The sequence below is a fragment of the Pithys albifrons genome, chromosome 16 (genome assembly GCF_047495875.1).
Source record: "Pithys albifrons albifrons isolate INPA30051 chromosome 16, PitAlb_v1, whole genome shotgun sequence".
NCBI classification, from domain to species: domain Eukaryota; kingdom Metazoa; phylum Chordata; class Aves; order Passeriformes; family Thamnophilidae; genus Pithys; species Pithys albifrons.
The window spans coordinates 16,746,782-16,763,836 of NC_092473.1; the positions used below are offsets into that span (position 1 = coordinate 16,746,782).

The window sequence follows — 17,055 nt, forward strand, 5'->3', positions numbered from 1 at the left end:
CAGCACAGGCCCCGCTCGGGGCCCGCCCCGGCAGCGTTTCCGGCGCCGTTTCCGGGTGCGCGGCGGGGCCGCAGCCGCTGCCGGCGGGGCCGTGTCGGGCCGTGCTGCCGCTGTCCCCGGCTGTGCCCGGCTGTGCCCCGCTGCCCCCGGCTGTGCCCCCCTGCCCCCGGCTGTGCCCGGCTGTGCCCCGCTGTCCCCGGCTGTGCCCGGCTGTGCCCCGCTGTGCCCGGCTGTGCCCCGCTGCCCCCGGCTGTGCCCCCCTGCCCCCCGCTGCCCCCGCTGTCCCCGGCTGTGCCCCGCTCCCCCGCGGCCCGCGCCGTGGCGATGGATTTCTCCCGGTTCCTGTCGGACGAGTTCGAGGTGAAGGGCTGGGTGAACGCGGCGTTCCGGGCGGTGCAGCAGGAGGCCCCGGGCAAGGTGGACGCCCACGCCGCCACCCTGGTGATGAAGCTGCAGCTCTTCATCCAGGAGGTCAACAATGCCGTGGAAGGTGTGTGGGCCGGGGCGGCTCTGCGGGCCTGGGAGCGTGTCGGGCCGGGGCTCCTCTCTGTGCTCCTGGGAGCTGTGTGTGCCCATCCCCGCATCCTCCGAGTGCACAGGGAGGGACAGGGACACCTGTGCAGGCTGCCCGAGGGCGGGTTGGCGAGCCAGGCCTGGCCACCTTGTCAGAGAGAGGGACCCTTACCCCGCTCTGGGGCTTGTGATTATCCACCAACACATCTCTGCTCAGCGCTGACAAACAGCAGCCCCTGCCAGGTCTGGTTTCTTCCCTAAAACGCTTGTCCAGCCCTGGCACAGCCGCCCAGGGCAATGGTGGAGTGCCCATCTCTGCAGGAATTTTAAAGCCCTGTAGATGTGGCACTTGGGGACAGGGGTTTAGTGGTGGCCTTGGCAGTGCTGGGGGCTCAGCAATGAACTCTTGGAACAGTTGGACTCTGATCTCAGAGGGCTTTTCCAACCTAAGTGATTCCATGATAAAGTACATACTTAAACTTTAAAGATACAACTGCAGTTTTGTTTTTTGCTGTTTTGCTGTGTTGTCTAGTGCAGGTCTTTTTCAAGTACTGAAGATTAAATAAGATCATTGAAAGATGCCCCCATTCCTGCCACTGCTCTCAGCCCCCCTCACTGACTGCTTGGTGTTTCTGCAGAAACGAGCCATCAGGCTCTCCAGAACATGCCCAGAGTCCTCCGAGAAGTGGAAGTCTTGAAACAGGAGGCAACATTCCTGAAGGAGCAGATGATCCTTGTTAAAGAAGATATCAAGAAGTTTGAAGAAGACACAGCTCAGTCGATGCAGGTCAGTTCTTGTAGGTTAGGTGTTAGGAAAAGGTTCTTCCCCCAGCAGCTGGTTGGACACTAAACACTCTCCCCAGGGCAGGGGTCACAGCACCAAGGCTGGCAGAGCTCAGAGAGCATTTGGATGATGCTCTGGGGCACAGGGTGTGACTCTTGGGGATGGGCCTGTGCAGGGCTGAGCGTTGGAGTCAATGATCCTTGGGGGTCCCTTCCAACTTGGCATATCCTGGGATTCTGTGATACTTAATGTTTATCTGTCGCTTGTGAAGTTTAAAGTAATGGAAAGGTGGGTGTGAGCCAGACCTGTGCAATCTGCATGTCCTGAGGAACAGCTGCTCAGGTGTCAGTTCAGAGCTGCTGCTGCCTGGCTAGGGACACTGGTTTCTGCCTGCAGTGTAGAGCATCTTCAGGCAAAGTGGATACTAAAAGTACAAGATCAGAATTCAAACTAACCTAAACTAACCTGTTACTGTTTGACTTTGAAAGTTGATCTTATATCTTGAGTTCATTCTGCCCATTCCTTCCTCCTTGTAACATAATAATATTTTTCATAAATTTTTTCAAAGTCCAAGGAAAAATAACTTTCATATTTATTTATAAGTATCCATGGCAGTCACCAGTTTTTCCAGTGGGCAGCATTATGTTGTTTTCTCTTCAGGTCCTGGTAGAGATTGACCGAGTGAAGTCTCGGATGCAGTTGGCTGCCGAGTCACTTCAGGAAGCAGATAAATGGAGCACGTTAAGTGCAGACATTGAGGAGACTCTTAAAACACAGGTAAATACTGATTTATTCTGTGTGGTGTTTGTGCCTTCAGCATTCCAAGGAACTGCATTTAAAAGTAGGTTTTTGAAGTGACTCTCAAACATGTCGCTGTTTGAAATGTCATTGTGAAACTGGTGCTGCTGCTGTCTGAGGTCACCCCTGGTAACAGGCTGCCTTTCCCTGCTGGCAGGACGTGTCCCTGATTTCAGCCAAGCTGACGAGCATGCAGAGCAGCCTGGCCATGCTGGTGGACACGCCGGATTACTCTGAGAAGTGTGTGCACCTGGAAGCACTGAAGAACCGGCTGGAGGCCATGGCCAGCCCTCAGATTGTTGCTGCTTTCAACTCCCAGTCTGTTGGTCAGCAGCTCTTGGTGTCATTTACTATCAGCACAGAGTTTATTGGCTATAAAACGGTGTTTGGGTGGGGAGTTGGTATCCTGAAGGCTCCTGGTGCTGGGTCAGGAGCTTTCCCTGATGGAGCAGATGCCCTGGAATGTTTGTGCTCTGCAGCTGCCTGCAGGCAAGCACTGCTTTGATTTTCATACTGTTTGGGGGACCTGTGGCCACTGCAGGAAGAAGGCTGTGAGCTGGTTGTATCGGCCATACGGATGTGTGAGATGGAGATGCTGAAGCAGGGCTGCCCTGCTGTCATAGTTTAGTTATGTCAGGGATGCTCTCCAGGTGGGAAGTGCTGCTCAGGTAAGCAGAAGGCCCCTGGTTTTGTGTTATCATGTGCTGCTGGGCATTTCTGTTAGAGCTTGGTGGTATAATCAGGAATAAAACTTGTTTGGAAATGTTCTGACTCTTTGCTACTTTATAAAAGTGGCTTTATAAGCTCTCTTTAGAAAATTTGACAGTTTGGACTGTTCTTTGTGCTCTTCCTTCCCTCTGCTACTGTCAGCACTTCTGAAAAGTACTTTTTCTGGTTGTTGACTCTCATCTATGTGCACTTCAGGGGGTCTGGGACTGCGGGGTACAAATCAGACTGTTTAGGAACCTGTGTTTCCAAGCTCTGTGCAGGAGCTCTCTGTGCCTTTATCAGGTGTGCTCTGGGTGTGTAAGTAGTGGCTTGTTTCTGGAAAATAATGATTTCCTTAGGAAATGCTCTGGCCTTATCTGGTTTTAATACCAGATACATGTGCTGGTTAAGAAGTTAATCTTAAGAAGTTTAAATTCATTCCTCATGTCTGCTGCCTGTTCTTGATTGAGGATGGGTTTGTTTTAGGCAGTTTTGCTCCTGTTTGAGAAGATAAGTGAACAAGAGGTGAAGTGGATCTTTCTGTGTGGGTCACTGTGCATGCTCCCTTAGGAGAAGAATTCTTACTCAGAATGATGTCTCACCCTCAGCTTTGAGGCTGGTCCTGACTGTGTGTTGTTTTCTCTTCCTTAGATCAGGCAAAAACATTTGTTAAAGTTTTCACTGAAATTGATCGGATGCCTCAGCTTCTTGCTTACTATTACAAATGTCACAAGGTAAGTGTTTTGGTAATACTTTAACATTTTAGAAATAAAAATTGGAATGCTTGCTGGGCTCCGACTGCAGAGGGAGCTGCTGCCCCACGGATCTCGCCTGTGCTGTGGCAGGGACATGGCACCTGTTCCTTTCTGTGTTTTCTTCCCTTGCTGTCTCTGAGCAGCTTTAGTTACTCCCCGTGTTTCAGGAGTCTGTTCAGGTCCTTGTGTCCCTTCCTGCAGCACACACAGGGTACGTGTGCTCTGCTTGATTTCTCTGTGCCACATGGTTTGCTTTGCTTTCTGTGGATGTGGCTATGTCGGCAGTAACTTCATTACTGCAACTTGCCAGCTGCTGACTTCTGTAAACTCTTTTCAGGTAAGATTAAAAGTTGGAATTCCAGACAGTTCTGTAGCCATAACATGAGCCTCAAATTTCTCACATGACTGTGACTTTTGAGGATTAAGTTCAAGGCTGCGGCTTGCCAAGTATTTCAACTATTATGTGGGGGTATCAGTTACAATCTCATTTTATGAGTAAAATACCAATGTTAATTAAATCTTTGAATCACTAAGAAGCCTCAAGCTTCATGCTGGAAGTCTCTTCTTTCTGTGGTGCTGAATTATATGTTACACTGAAATCTGGAGAGAGGAGCAAGGGCATGCCTCACGTTTTGGCAGAAGTGCTGTGCATGGGGACTGCTGGATTTGGGATAACAAAGCAAGACCTGTGGCCTGTCCATTCTCCTCTCAGATGGTTCTTATTCCATGACAGGTGCAGCTGGTGGCCATGTGGCAGGACCTTTGCCAGAGTGACCTAAGCTTGAATCGCCAGCTGACTGAACTGTACGACACACTGCTGGGGACCTGGCACTCCCAGCTCCAGTGGGCAGCACAGGTGCAGTGAGAGATCAATGTTGGTGCAGGGATGGGAGAGAACAGGACTGAGCACACTCTGAATTCTCACAAAGCTCCAAGTAGCTCATGGCTGCTCACTTTGAATTATGCTCTGTGCCCTATTGGTGCAGGATGGGACTTCCAGCCGACTTGGGGATCCTTGTGCAGTCCTTGCAGCAGGATTTGAGCTCTGGTGTTCTACCAGCAGCAAGGTTGCTCTGTTATTGACATTTAAGCTGCTCTATCGCTTTCATCTGTATCTTAAGTTAAACCTAATTTGTTGGTGTTGCAAATGTGTTCTGTTGCAAGACATTTGGAATGCCTGAGTTGCTTTATCTCTTGGCCTGAAGGAAGCCCTCAAGGTCACATTGAACTGATGGATGTCGCTCTCTGTAAGATATCTGAGGGATTCTGCTGTCACCCCTTGGAGTCTGTGTGCTTGTTTTTCCTGCCAAGAATAATGTAGGATCAAAAAAAGTTTTTTTCCTTTACTGAAATGAAGAAATAAGTTCATATTGTTGAGCCTGTAAGAGTTTTTCATCCATGAAGGGTAAGAGATTCTTATCTTCGTGTCACCAAGCCAGTGTCAGTGTGAGGCCTGTGCTGCAGAGGAGCTCAGTGTTTCCTTGAAATGTATTTTTTCTGCTTAATGGTTCGATGTGACTTACAGGTCAGATGTCAGGTTACATTTTAGCAGGTACTCTTTGAACTAGGAATTGTGAGAAATGGCACGTGGGGGCAGAGCTTGTGTCACTCAGTCTCCTGTGTTGCTTCTACCTTCTGAAAAACTTTTGGATCTTTTTGATGCTGGTCCTAACTTTCAAAGCAAATGAGCAGAATAGCTGATGAAAAATTCATAATAAAAGCCTGTAACACATTGTGTGTCAGTGGAGTGGCTCATTCTGAGCTGATTACAGGATTCCTAGCCTTTCCAGTACTGACGTCTGCTTATTTGACCAGTAATTTGGCTCATGATATGGCACTATTTCTTCATATATAACTGATACATGTTTTTTCCCAACACACCTGTGTAAACTGAGTGCTCTGTTTCAAATGCCCTTTTCTGCCAGGTGGTTTTTGAGTCACTGTAGTGCCTGTGTTCTGCTGAATTCAGTTGTTGACCTGTGCCTGTCTTCTAGTTTCCTGGTGGCTGTACTCAAAGCACAATGGTAAATAGGTACTGTCCTGGACTTTTGTCATCAGGCTGTTCTGTCTGCTTTGTCAGTGGGGCTGTTGTAGCCTTAGCAGACCTCTCATGGGTTTTTTACCCCTGGTGAGATTTCTCAGGTTTGGAGTCTGTCTGCTGCTCCCTGCTGCTGTGTGTTCCAGTAGCTTTTCTGCTGCCACAGGTTTTCAAGAACCCCCATGAAATCGTGACTGTGCTGTTGATCCAAACTCTGGGAGCGCTGGTGCCTTCCCTCCCTGTGTGCCTTAGCACTGCCATGGAGAGGACAGGCCAGGACACCAAGCTGAACCAGCTGCTGGAGCTGCATGATGCCACTGTCCACTTTGCCAAGGGGCTGGAGGTAGCGATGCTTCCAAACCTGAGTAAGGATCTGGCTCTGAATTCGGTCATTCTATTCTGTCAACTGCTTTGTTAAGTCCCATTGTGGGGTTTTGTTTAGTTTTAGGTGGAGGGAGGGATTATCTCTTCTCCAGCACTGCCCAGTTGCGCAGCAGTTGCACCTTTGTGTGTACGTGTTTGAGTATCTTCCACTGAAGCTGTTGACACAACACTGAGTTTCCTGAAGCAGCCCTGTCCTGGCTGGCTCTGGAGCGTAAATAGCACTTAGCACTTCTCCTTTTACAAGCTTTACTGTTTCTTTTATCTCACAGATGAGGAAATGTCTCCAGGGAGGCAGTGAGACCCATTGTGAGAGATCACAAGGCAGAAAAGTTGAAGAGTTTCCCGGAATTGTCACACCTCACTAAACAAGAGAAAACTTGCTTAAAGGCTGCATCCATTGGATGCTTATATTTGGTTTTGTAGTTTTTCTGTTGGTGGTTTATTCCCAGCAGCATCCTTGGGTTTTGATTTCAAATCTGCCCTAGGTTTTTCTCTCTATGGGATGTTTGTCATCTCATTTTGGTCATGGCTTGCTGAGTAATTCTCACAAACCACACAGCAATGCTGTGCTGTGTTTGCACAGGTTTATGCCTGACTTGACCTGTTGGCTATTTATAGTCCTTTATGAATCTGATGGGGCCTCTTCAAAGACTGCCTATGGGAAAATCCAAAATTAAAGCTAATGGAGCATTCCTAATGCTGTGCTTCCTGTGTTTGTTTCCTCATAACATTGTCTTGAGCTGTTTAAATCCAGATTCTTGCTTGATCCTGTAAATTATGATTGCTGGGCAATGTCAGGGAGTGTGACTGGCACTGTTTGTTGTCTGTGTGGTTGTGTACTTGCCAGTCATTTTCTAGTTCAATTTGTGGTTTGTTAGAAAAATTCTTAAAAAGGGTCTGAAAAAATGATGCTAGATTCCATAAGATGATGGAATAGGAAGACAGTTGCTGAACTGTTATCTGAGTACATTTAAAAAAATAAAAGCCCAAAGCCTTTATTTCCATCTATTTTGCTCTGGGGTAAGATGTTTGGGAAGAGAAATATCTCAAGAATGAAAAGGCCAGGTGACTCAACTGAGCAGAGTCAAACCAGTTCCTGTGTCTGTATGTGAGGGTTCAGCTGTGATTCACAGGATAATTCAGGTTGGAAGATGATCTTGCCCAATCCCCTCCTCCAAGCAGGATCTTCTGTGAAGCCAGACCATGGGATATTGTCAGTCTGGTCTTGAAAATGTCCAGGCATGGAGACAGCACTGGCTTTGGACAGCCTACTCCATTGCTTTCCTGTCCTTAGGGCATAAAAGTCTTTTCTGATATCCAGGAAACAAAGTAATTGTGGTTTGCTGGTGGTTTGAGTTTGGCAAAGCTTCATGAGAATAGCTGGTGTGCAGTTCTGATGTGAGAAATAATCATTCAGCCCTGATTTGTGTTTGGGTTTGCAGCTCCCTGCTCAAGCATGGCTCTGAGATGCTGAGTTTGTGGTTGATGAACACTGAAGCAATAGTGCTGAGTGAGCTGAGTTAGTGTCAGTTATTTTAAGTATGAGCCAGGCTTTCTGTTAAATGAGGATTACCCCTGTTTGATGCTGTGACAGTAATGTGTTCCACTTTTCAGATGGTTTCAGTTCTTCTGCTGTAGGTTGGAATGTTTGATAGATTTGTTTCACCCAGGCTGTTTTGGAGCAGTGACTGATCATTTTCTTGAGGCACTTGTTGAGGTAGAACATCTTGGTTTTAGGAAGCAGTTAGAGATAATAGCCTTATTTTTAAAAAAATAAAAAAAATCAATCTTTGTAGTTGAGGTTGAAGCTGTTGGGCAGCATTCCAAGCCTGTGCAGACAGCATGCTGTGATGGAAGAACTGCTGCAGATAGCTTGAAACAAGACTTTTAGTAGCATGTTCATCTCTTTGTAGACTGAATTTTGTCTGGTTCTTTGTAGAGGAGCAGAACCTGGTGAAAGTGATGGAGCTGGTGGAAGCAGTGTATGGTCCATACAAACCCTACCAGCTCGAGTATGGAGACCTGGAAGAAGAGAATCTTCTCATCCAGATCAGTGCAGTGCCCTTGGTAATGTACCAGCCTTTGCTCAGCTGCACAGGGAGAGGCTAAAGCTTCCACTAAATACACGGGGCTTGTCATAGTTACTGCTCTTTTTCTCCTCTCGTTTTTGGTAATATTTCCTTTTTGCAGTATATTTTTTACTGTCATGTAAATTTGTTTAAGAAATAAAGATATTTTGAGCAGCACTGTCAGGTCAGCTCCTTTCCTCTCCTGCACACAATAACACACACCATGTGGATCTGCTGGGGAAAGCCTTGACCAGGAAAACGCTGTCAACCAGGAGTCTGCTTCAGGTTGGACTGAATTTGTTAAGAACAGGGGCTAGAGGAGGAAAGTCCTTTTTCTTGAAGATTCTTTTGGCAGAACTGTTTTTTCTTGTAGACCTGGTTTGGCAGCCCAGCTGTTGTGACAGTCCAGGTGCAGATGGGTGGAAGGACCAGCAGGGTTCTGCCTTAGGAGTTTCACAAGAGTAGAGGATACCAGAGAGTGCTGTGTTACAGAAGGTGTGTTTTCTCTAATGCCTGCAAGGACCTTCGGGCTCAGCTTTGTTGTTGTTGTTATTGTTGTTTAGGAGCATTGGGAAGTAATTGACTGTGTCCAGGAGCTGAACCACTCAGTCAACAAACTCTTCCTCTTGGCCTCTGGAGCCATCGACAACTGCGTCAAGCTCACCGATGGCCTGGGAGTGTGTGGGCTCCTGAAGGCCCTCAAGGCCCTCTTTGCAAAGTAAGGTGCTTTTAGCTACTGCTGCATTTATCCTGAGGGAGTGGTGAGTGTGCAGTTCTGGCCAAGGACTTTGTAGTTTATGGGAAATGGCTGAGAGCAGTAGGTGTCTCTCACTGTACTGTGAATCATTGATATCCCTCTTGCTGCTCCATTCGGGTAGGGGCTGTTTCCTAGGGGAAAAATAGAAGCTCTTATGGCTAAATTAAAGACTTCTCAGCTGTATGCTATTCTGGTTGGATACTTCTAGAGAGGAGAATGTTTCCTAAAACAGAGTAAGACAAAGACAAAATAGGGTGATGAAAGTAAATCTCAGCAGATTTCTCTGGGGAAATAGGTCCAGAGTTTGGACTCAATGATCTTGAAGGTCTTTTCCAACCTTAATGATTCCATGATTCTGTGAATGCACTCACTAGGACAACTGACCTCACATTCAGGATCTGCCTGTGGTGTGAGATACCCTAGGGAGTGGGTTCTTGTCTTACAGTATCACTTTCGTATCCCCAGACTGGTTAACTCCTTATTCCTTCATGATACTGAAAAAGCCACTGACAAGGTACGAATTAGATATTACTGCCCTGTGGGAAGGGGGAAGAGGAAAGAACAGGTCTCTGATCTCACCTTCTTTATAGGCAATTACAGAGCAATGTGCATGCCTCCAGCTTATGGGCACTATTAAAAAAGGAAAGGGGGGTGTGTGGAAAACAAAATGTTCTCCTTTTTATCCATGTTCTCATCTGAGGAGTAGCTGAGAAAACAAATTCATGAGATTGTTGTCACCATGTTCCTGGAGTAAGGGCCAAGTGATGTTGGGGTAGCAGGAGCCTTATAAACTTTTCCCTGCCTTTCCTAGGAGTTATGGTCAGGGTAATGGTAACAAAGATATCTTGCTCTCTCCTTCTCACAGGAGGGGAGAGCTCCTGGTAATCCACATGTAGCATACTGAGGCAAACTCACAGTATCTGTTGCTCCCCTTGGTTTCTGGTGTAGGCTCAAGTGGGCTGTGGCTGATCAGTTCTTCAAATCCACCTGTTTGCACTGGAACCACAGTGGCCCTTCCTACTCCTTTTAATAATTCTGGTTCTTATTTGGCCTTTGTAGAGGACTGAGCAAATCACAGGACGTGCCATTGTGCTGCTCTCCAACTGGTTCTCTTATGCTGGTGCTTCTCTCTGCTCCATTTCTCACTACAGGTATACGTCTGATTTCACAAATACACTGCAGTCTATACGAAAGAAATGTAAACTGGATGATGTCCTATCAGATTCCCTGTTCCAGGAGGACTGGACTGCATTCCAAAACTCTGTCCGGTAAAGGGGATTTATTTTTGCCTGGCTCAGAGCTGATTTTTGTATCAAAGCTGAAAAGGAATTACTTGGCATCAGTTTTCACACAAGTTCTCAGTACAGAACACAGGGCTGAGCTCACTGTGCTGCAGTGCTGCTGGGACCACCAGTGTCAGTGGTGGGTTACAGGTTGCTCCTGGCACAGGGAGTGCTGTGGGGCTCCCCACCCTGCCTGGAGCAAGGCTGCATCTCATAGCACTTGTCATATCAGCAGCTCTTAGAATTTTTCCCTGACACTGAGCTGACCTTCTCCATGATGACAAGTGCCACATGGATGAGGTTATTGGGCAAAAAAATTCAGTGTGTTATCAAATGGATACAGAGTTAATCATCATTTTGACTCTTGGCAGATGTGTGGGCTGTGGATTGTTAATTGCATTTCATAATTACTTGACATGTGTCTGAGGTGGGTTCTCTGAGGGAGCCTGGTGTTACCCGCCTTCAGTCTCACATGTGAGTTTTTGTCTTGTTCTTTCCCAGGGTAATTACCACTTGTGGTGAACTCCTCCATCAGTGTGGAGACTTTGAGCAGCAGTTGGCCAACAGGTGAGCACTGCTGACCTTAATTCATGAGCTGTCAACATAGGAAGCAAGTTAAAAGAAAACAAACCCCAAGGTGCTTTGTTTGTGTAGACCATGGAGGGAACCCAGCCAGTGTGATTCCCCCAGTGGCTCTCCCCGTCCTTCGTCGTGTCAGAGATGGGGCACAGACTGTTCTGCTCAGTCGTGTGCCCTGAGACAGTCCCAGCAATTCTTTTCCTTGGATACCTGGCTGGCCACCAATGGGCCAGATTGGGGTCAGGAAGGAATTTTCCACCAGATCAAATTGGCAAGATTCTCACCCTTGTGACATGAATCATGTGCTGAAATGAGTCTAGGTGTGCCTTAACTGATGGATTGATCCCCTGTAACCTGAGGAGTGTCAGGCACAGGCAGCACGTAGATCTTTTGTTACTACTTGTTGTAAGCAGTGCTCAGCCTGTTGTACCTCAAAATGCTTGATGTGACTTCAGTGCCCATGCTCTGCACAGCATGGCCTGTAGTGCACAGTGAGCTGGGCTTGGGCCCTACTGCCCAGGTGTTCTGAGAACACAGTCTTCTCTCTTCTGTCTCAGTATTTTTGCAGTTTTTGAGCTGCACAGTAGATATGAGGGCTGGCTGTAATTAGTGTCTCCACCACTCTCCCTTGAAGTCACACTAAGACAGTGCTGATCCTTGGCCCAGCATGAGGACTGGAATGCTGCGTTCAGAGGATTCTACTGGTGACTTTTGCATACTTGTTTTCAGGATTTTATCAACGGCTGGGAAGTATCTCTCGGACTCCTACAGCCCTTGTAGTTTTTCTGGCTTTCAGGACACCAGTTCTGCAGAAAAGAAGAGCTCCATAAAGAATCCCTGGCAGGAATACAATTATCTCTTGAAGGAGAATCCGTCCGAGTATGCCAGTCTTATGGAAACCCTTTACACTCTAAAGGTAGCTTTGGTGCCTAGAGAGTATGCCTCTCTCACAGGGTGCTCTTGGGCCTACATTTGGTAGGTGAGACCTGGGTTCCCCCTCCAGCCTGGTGACTTTTTGTCCTGGACTGCAGCTTTCCGTGGGCTGGGTTCCAAGTCTTCCACAGAGAACACTGATCTGTGGAGAGATGAAATGTCCAAACCCAGGAAGTCTGGACTTGTTCTATCTCTCCCCATATCATGTTTGTGTTTTGTGGACATGCCCTTATCAGCTCAGGTGAGGGAGATTTAATGACAGCATTGGGAAGGTTGTGTTGGAGCCATCTCAAATTCTGGAGCCCACACAGCAGCTTCCTGAGGCTTTCTCTGCCACTTACACCCTGCTGCCATGTCCAGTCTGAAACAGAATTCTGCAGGATCATTCATGCACGGATCTGTGAACAGAGTAGAATGACTCTAGTTATCTTCCCATGGATCTAAGTTATGTTTGCCATCATTGGTCACATGGAGTAGTGAATTCAAGGTTATGAGTCTTTTATTTCCTCAAAATGTTTTTATTTCTTTTGCGCTTGATTTACTTGCAACTTTTACAGTTCTACCTTCAGTGTTACATGTTTGTCTAAACCTTGGCTAAACAGTCAGTTCCACAAGTCCTCTTCATGTAAGAACTCACTGAATTCCATGCAGGGAATCAGTTGTGCCCTTTGAGTAAAAGGTAGCTTTGCCATTTTCTCTGTGAGTTTCTCAGTATCCAACCTGTGCCAGAGTCTGACCTGGCTGGAATATGATGCTGATTCCTTGTCCTACAGTTCAGGGAGCAGTGACAGTTTCTGTCTGGAATAACTGCTTGGAATAGGTCGTTCCAAAGGAAAGAGGCTGTGCCATCTCAGAGAAAAGCTCTGCTGCATTAGGATGGCCTCATAAAACCTCTGTAAGAATGTTACAGCTCCTCTTTGGTCAGTTTAATGACTGGTGTATGTAAATGTTTTTGTGTCTCTGTGTGTCAGGAGAAAGGTACCAGTAACCACAACCTGCTGTCGTCGTCGCGAGCCGCCCTGAGCCGCCTCAACCAGCTGGCACATCACCTGGCCTTTGACTCCGTGTTCCTTCGCATCAAACAGCAGCTGCTGCTGGTGCCCAAGATGGAGGTGAGCAAGGAGGGCCTCGAGCTGAGCTGAGCTGAGCTGGACAGGCAGGCTTTACCTGTGGGATCCCCTGGGTCAGTGTTGCTTTCCTTTCTGTTGTTCAGAATATCCCTCTGGTGTCACATTTCTCCCATGAGCTGCAGGCAGTGGAACAGTTTCCCTTGCCTCACCCACAACCTTTGCAGCACACAGATGTTTGCAGGCTCTGGTGTTTGTTTGAGGTGTTGCTTTTCTAATCTGTGTGAGTGTGTGTTTCCCATGGAAGCTGGATGGAAAGGGTGGGTGTTTTGGGCCTGAGGGACAACACAGGAAACAATTTTCTCACCATCTGTGTTCTGCTTTTTCTAGAATTCCTTGGGTAGTCACAGTTCATGTCGCCGGGTGACCCCTTCCTAAAATACTGACAGGGTTCGTCCTCCAGGAAGTCATTGATTCATCCTGCACTTTCTGCCTTACAGGGCTGGAGTTCTGGTGGCATTGGTGAGACTCTGACAGAAGACCTGCCAAACTTCAGCCTGACCCCTCTGGAATATATCAGCAATGTAAGAGAACCGAACTGTCTTTCTGCTCTAGAAAACAAATTGCCAGGAACGCTCTGGAGAGTAAAGATTTGCTTGGACTTGCAGTTCTCTGTACAGGTTTTTCTTACCATAAGTGTTTCAGTGACTACTTCTCTGACCTTGTGAAAAACTTTCTTGTACCAAGTATAATGATGTGCGGGAGCCAATTTGTAAATGAGTGAGTGGCTGTCAGGCTCAGCTCTCTGCTTCCAGGTGTGCCTTACTGCAGGTGACTTTTTTTTGTCTAGTAAAGGACTTACCTCACATTTGTTCAGTGACTCAGCTCTTGGTGCTTTTATTCTAGATTGGGCAATACATCATGTCACTTCCTCTACACCTTGAGCCATTTGTCACTCAAGAGGATTCTGCTTTGGAACTGGCATTACATGCTGGAAAACTGCCGTATCCCCCAGAGCAAGGTAAGACGAGACCAAAGGCTTGGAGCATCTGGGGAAAGCTTTCCCATCCTGACATTACACAGGTGTGATGTGTGGTTTGTAAACTACACCTGGAAGAGGATCCTGTTGAAGGTGCCAGGCCGTGCCCCGATGGCCTATCTGCCCTTTGGAATTGACTTACCTGCAGAGTAATCAAGGGAAGGAAAGTGTTTTGGGTCTGAGCTCGCTGTCAATGCTCTATAGTACAGGAGGATACATAACTGCTCTGATTACTCCAAAACCAGATGATAAACTCTGACTACCTTGCTGTGGAAAGAACAGTTAAGATGTTCTTAACCATTGATTATGTTTGGTACAAAGCCAGCCAAGGCGGGTGGGTGTGTGCTGGCAGCTAACAGGAGCTGTCTCTCTGTGCAGGAGATGAGGTGCCCGAGCTGGATAACATGGCTGATTACTGGCTGGGCTCCATCGCCAGAGCCACCATGCAGACGTACTGCGAGGTCATGCTGCAGATCCCGCAGCTCACGCCGCACTCTGCCAAGCAGCTGGGCACCGACATCGGTGAGCGTGGCACGGGGCCTGGCCCTGCTGTGGCACACACGGGCTGCTCTGTCACCACCCTGGGTTGGAGGGAACTGCCCTCTGGGTTTCTACTCTAATCATGAGCGTGTTGATCTGGTGCCCTGCACGGGAAGGGGTCACAGCTTCTCTCTTGCAGTGTTTTTTTGTCACATCTCTCTTCAATGGAAGGGGGATTTTCCTGTGAGGAGTACTCCTGCTTCACTGCTTTGTCTGTCTGAATGGGGAAGTCCAAGTCCTTCTGCATGGAAAGGATTCCCTTGCAGGCCAGTCTTAGCAAGAAAGACCTGTATAGGATCTTTTCCAGTGTGGCCCTGGTCTTCACCCTCTCAGGGTGCCATGTTCTGCCAGTATGTGCCGGGATGGAGTACACGGCATCTGCCAAGTCTGTTGAGGATGCTCCACTGGATTGCAGAGCAGGCAGCTCAATGATTTCTCCATTCACTTGACAGCTGAAGTGGGGAAGATCAGCTAAAAGCCTTGTGAAAGTGATTGTGGAGCACTTGAGCAGCATTCTTTTTTACAAACCCTCCAGGATTAGCCCTCCTGCCATAGCTGACACTGCCCTGCTGCTCTGAGGGTGCTGCAGGCTAAAGTTACTTTCAGCATTGAGATTTTTCAGCAGCAAAATGGGAGAGAGTTGGCACAGGCTCATCTCTGCCTTCTCCCATGCCACACACAGTGACTGAGGGAGAGCTGGCAGAGAATGCTGAGGAGGCATTTCTGCAGCATGTAGAGGAGATGGGCTTTTGTTATCCAAAGCTGCTGTAAGGGCCACTGAGGGACCACTACAGCTATTGTAAATGCCAGTTAGTCCTTTTTCTGCTGTAAATCTTGGATGCTGACTTCCCCCTGGCCAAGGTTAAAAATGAGGATACATCCAGTATCTACTCCTCAGCTCTCCAGAAGGTCCAGAAGGTGTGCTTGGACATCAGTGAACTCAGCCTGAATCTGTTTACTTTTTTTTGGCATTGCTTTACAACAAGCCGGTGAATGAGAGACTGGCTGCTCAGCATTCTCCCTGCCATCCTCAGTTCCACAGCTGCCTGTGAATCACTGAGCTGGAACTGCCTCCTGCCCCCAGAGACACTCACCTCAGCAGAGCTGCCCAGCTTCAGTGCCAGCTCTTTGCCTTTGGCAGTGGGACTCTGATCCTCTGCCCGTGCCTGGAGTGACTGACCACCCTGAGGGGTGTTGTGTGCAGGTACTGAATGGCAGAATGTGTCTGGGTCCCCTGCAAGGAACAGGCAGTGTCTGATACAGTGCACAGGCAGCAGCAAATACACCCCAGGCAGTGCCATATGATTCCAGCCATGCTGCTCGTGTGAGCTCTTGGTGACAGGATATCTTTCATTTCACAGTGTCTGTTACCTGTCCAATACACATTTTTCCTTAATCTTGCAGATTACCTGATAAATGTGATGGATGCCCTCGGCCTCCAGCCCTCGCGGACGCTGCAGAACATTGTAACTCTGCTGAAGGCCAAACCAGAGGAGTTTCGCCAGGTGGCCAAGAGCCTGCCCCGCCGCATGGCCAGCAGCATTGCAGCCATGAGGGGCCTGGAGGGGTAGCTGTGCCCTCCCTCCTACTAGCTTGAGGGCTCACCTCTTCAGATTGGGTTTTATTTCTGCATGGACAGTGAAAATACTGCTGGGGATTAGGGGAATTTATTTCAGACAACTTTTATTAAATGTCTTTGTCTAGGAAAAGCTTGTTCCATTTTTCCATCTGTAGAAATAAGGAAAGATGTCATACAGCCAAATGTACCAAAAACTCTGGATGACCCTAAGTAGGCTGAACAGTGCTGGAAATGTTCTGCTGGGTGCTGGAGAGTTGGTGCTTCATGGGGGCTTTTGCAGAAAATTTAATCTATAGTGTCTGAAATGACAGGGTAGGTGCAGCACAGAGGGGCTGCCTGGGAGCTGCTCTGCCTGCAGGCACTGGCCATTGCTCAGGGCTGTTGTTATGACAAAGCCAGGAAGAGTCTCTTCAATTGGTAGATGAGGCTTGATCGAACTCGACCCTGAGAATAAAACCAGCTTTGTAGGTTGTTTTCGGTGCAATTTCAGTATTCTACTAAAAGGCATGAAGTTTTTAAGGAATTTAAGGAAAGTGGTGCTTCCTGGTAGAAATTTATTAGTGTTTCTTACATAGATCTGTATAAAACATCTCATCTAGCCTCAGTGTGCTCTCTTAGGAGACAGCTGAATACAGAGAGGTCCCAAAACTGGAATGCCAGTCGCATCTCCAGCACCTGCACTGTCACTGCAGCAGGAAACCTCTTTGCTGAGCTGGGCTCACATCTGCCATGGGTCTGACTGGAACAGAGCTGGAGCCAACCATCTGAGACACTTCCCAGTTTTATGAGTTGTCAGATGCCTCCATAAACCAGCAGTGACAGGAATGGTGAGCTGTCCTGTCCTGCAGAGAACATTCTGTTCCCTTCACTCTTGATTTGAGGAGATGAATTTCACTGGTGGTGCCTCTCCCAGCCTTCCCCTGCTCATCACTGCCAGGGTTTCTGCTGCTGTTGCCTCTCATGGGGCAAGTGGTGCCTGGCTGGGGCTGAAGGTGTGAGGAGCTGACGGAGTCGGCTGGGACCTGCTGCCCGTCCCAGTGTCCTGTTGTCTGTTGGTGAGAACGTGGGAGGAGATGCCCAGGTTCTTGCTTGCAGCATTCCCCATGTTTTAAGCAAAGTGCTCTGTTGTGTGTTTTTTGGAGAGAGTGCTGGTTTTTGTCAACGAGCACTGAATCAGGAGAGGAGGATGTTGGGTCCTTGCTTCCCCAGTTCCTTGGTCCTGCTGCTGG

At 48.1% G+C, this 17,055-nt stretch overlaps 1 protein-coding gene across 1 annotated transcript; it reads left to right on the top strand.

Moving 5' to 3' along the window:
- Nucleotides 1-41: 41 nt before the first annotated feature.
- On the top strand, nt 42-16,036 carry COG7 (component of oligomeric golgi complex 7). Its single transcript, XM_071571093.1, has 17 exons — nt 42-490; nt 1,152-1,300; nt 1,958-2,074; nt 2,253-2,421; nt 3,455-3,537; nt 4,292-4,414; nt 5,763-5,961; nt 7,920-8,047; nt 8,613-8,767; nt 9,958-10,074; nt 10,591-10,656; nt 11,398-11,584; nt 12,573-12,713; nt 13,169-13,252; nt 13,575-13,689; nt 14,086-14,229; nt 15,652-16,036. The coding sequence occupies exons 1-17, from the start codon at nt 325-327 to the stop codon at nt 15,816-15,818; spliced, it is 2,310 nt and encodes a 769-aa protein (XP_071427194.1). The 5' UTR covers nt 42-324; the 3' UTR covers nt 15,819-16,036.
- The last annotated feature ends 1,019 nt before the right edge of the window (nt 16,037-17,055 follow it).

Coding starts and splice junctions, on each gene's coding strand:
- COG7 (XM_071571093.1), top strand. CDS start 325: ATGGATTTCTCCCGGTTCCTGTCGGACGAGTTCGAGGTGAAGGGCTGG. Junction 3,538..4,291: donor ACTATTACAAATGTCACAAG/GTAAGTGTTTTG, acceptor ATTCCATGACAG/GTGCAGCTGGTGGCCATGTG. Junction 8,768..9,957: donor CTCAAGGCCCTCTTTGCAAA/GTAAGGTGCTTT, acceptor TTCTCACTACAG/GTATACGTCTGATTTCACAA.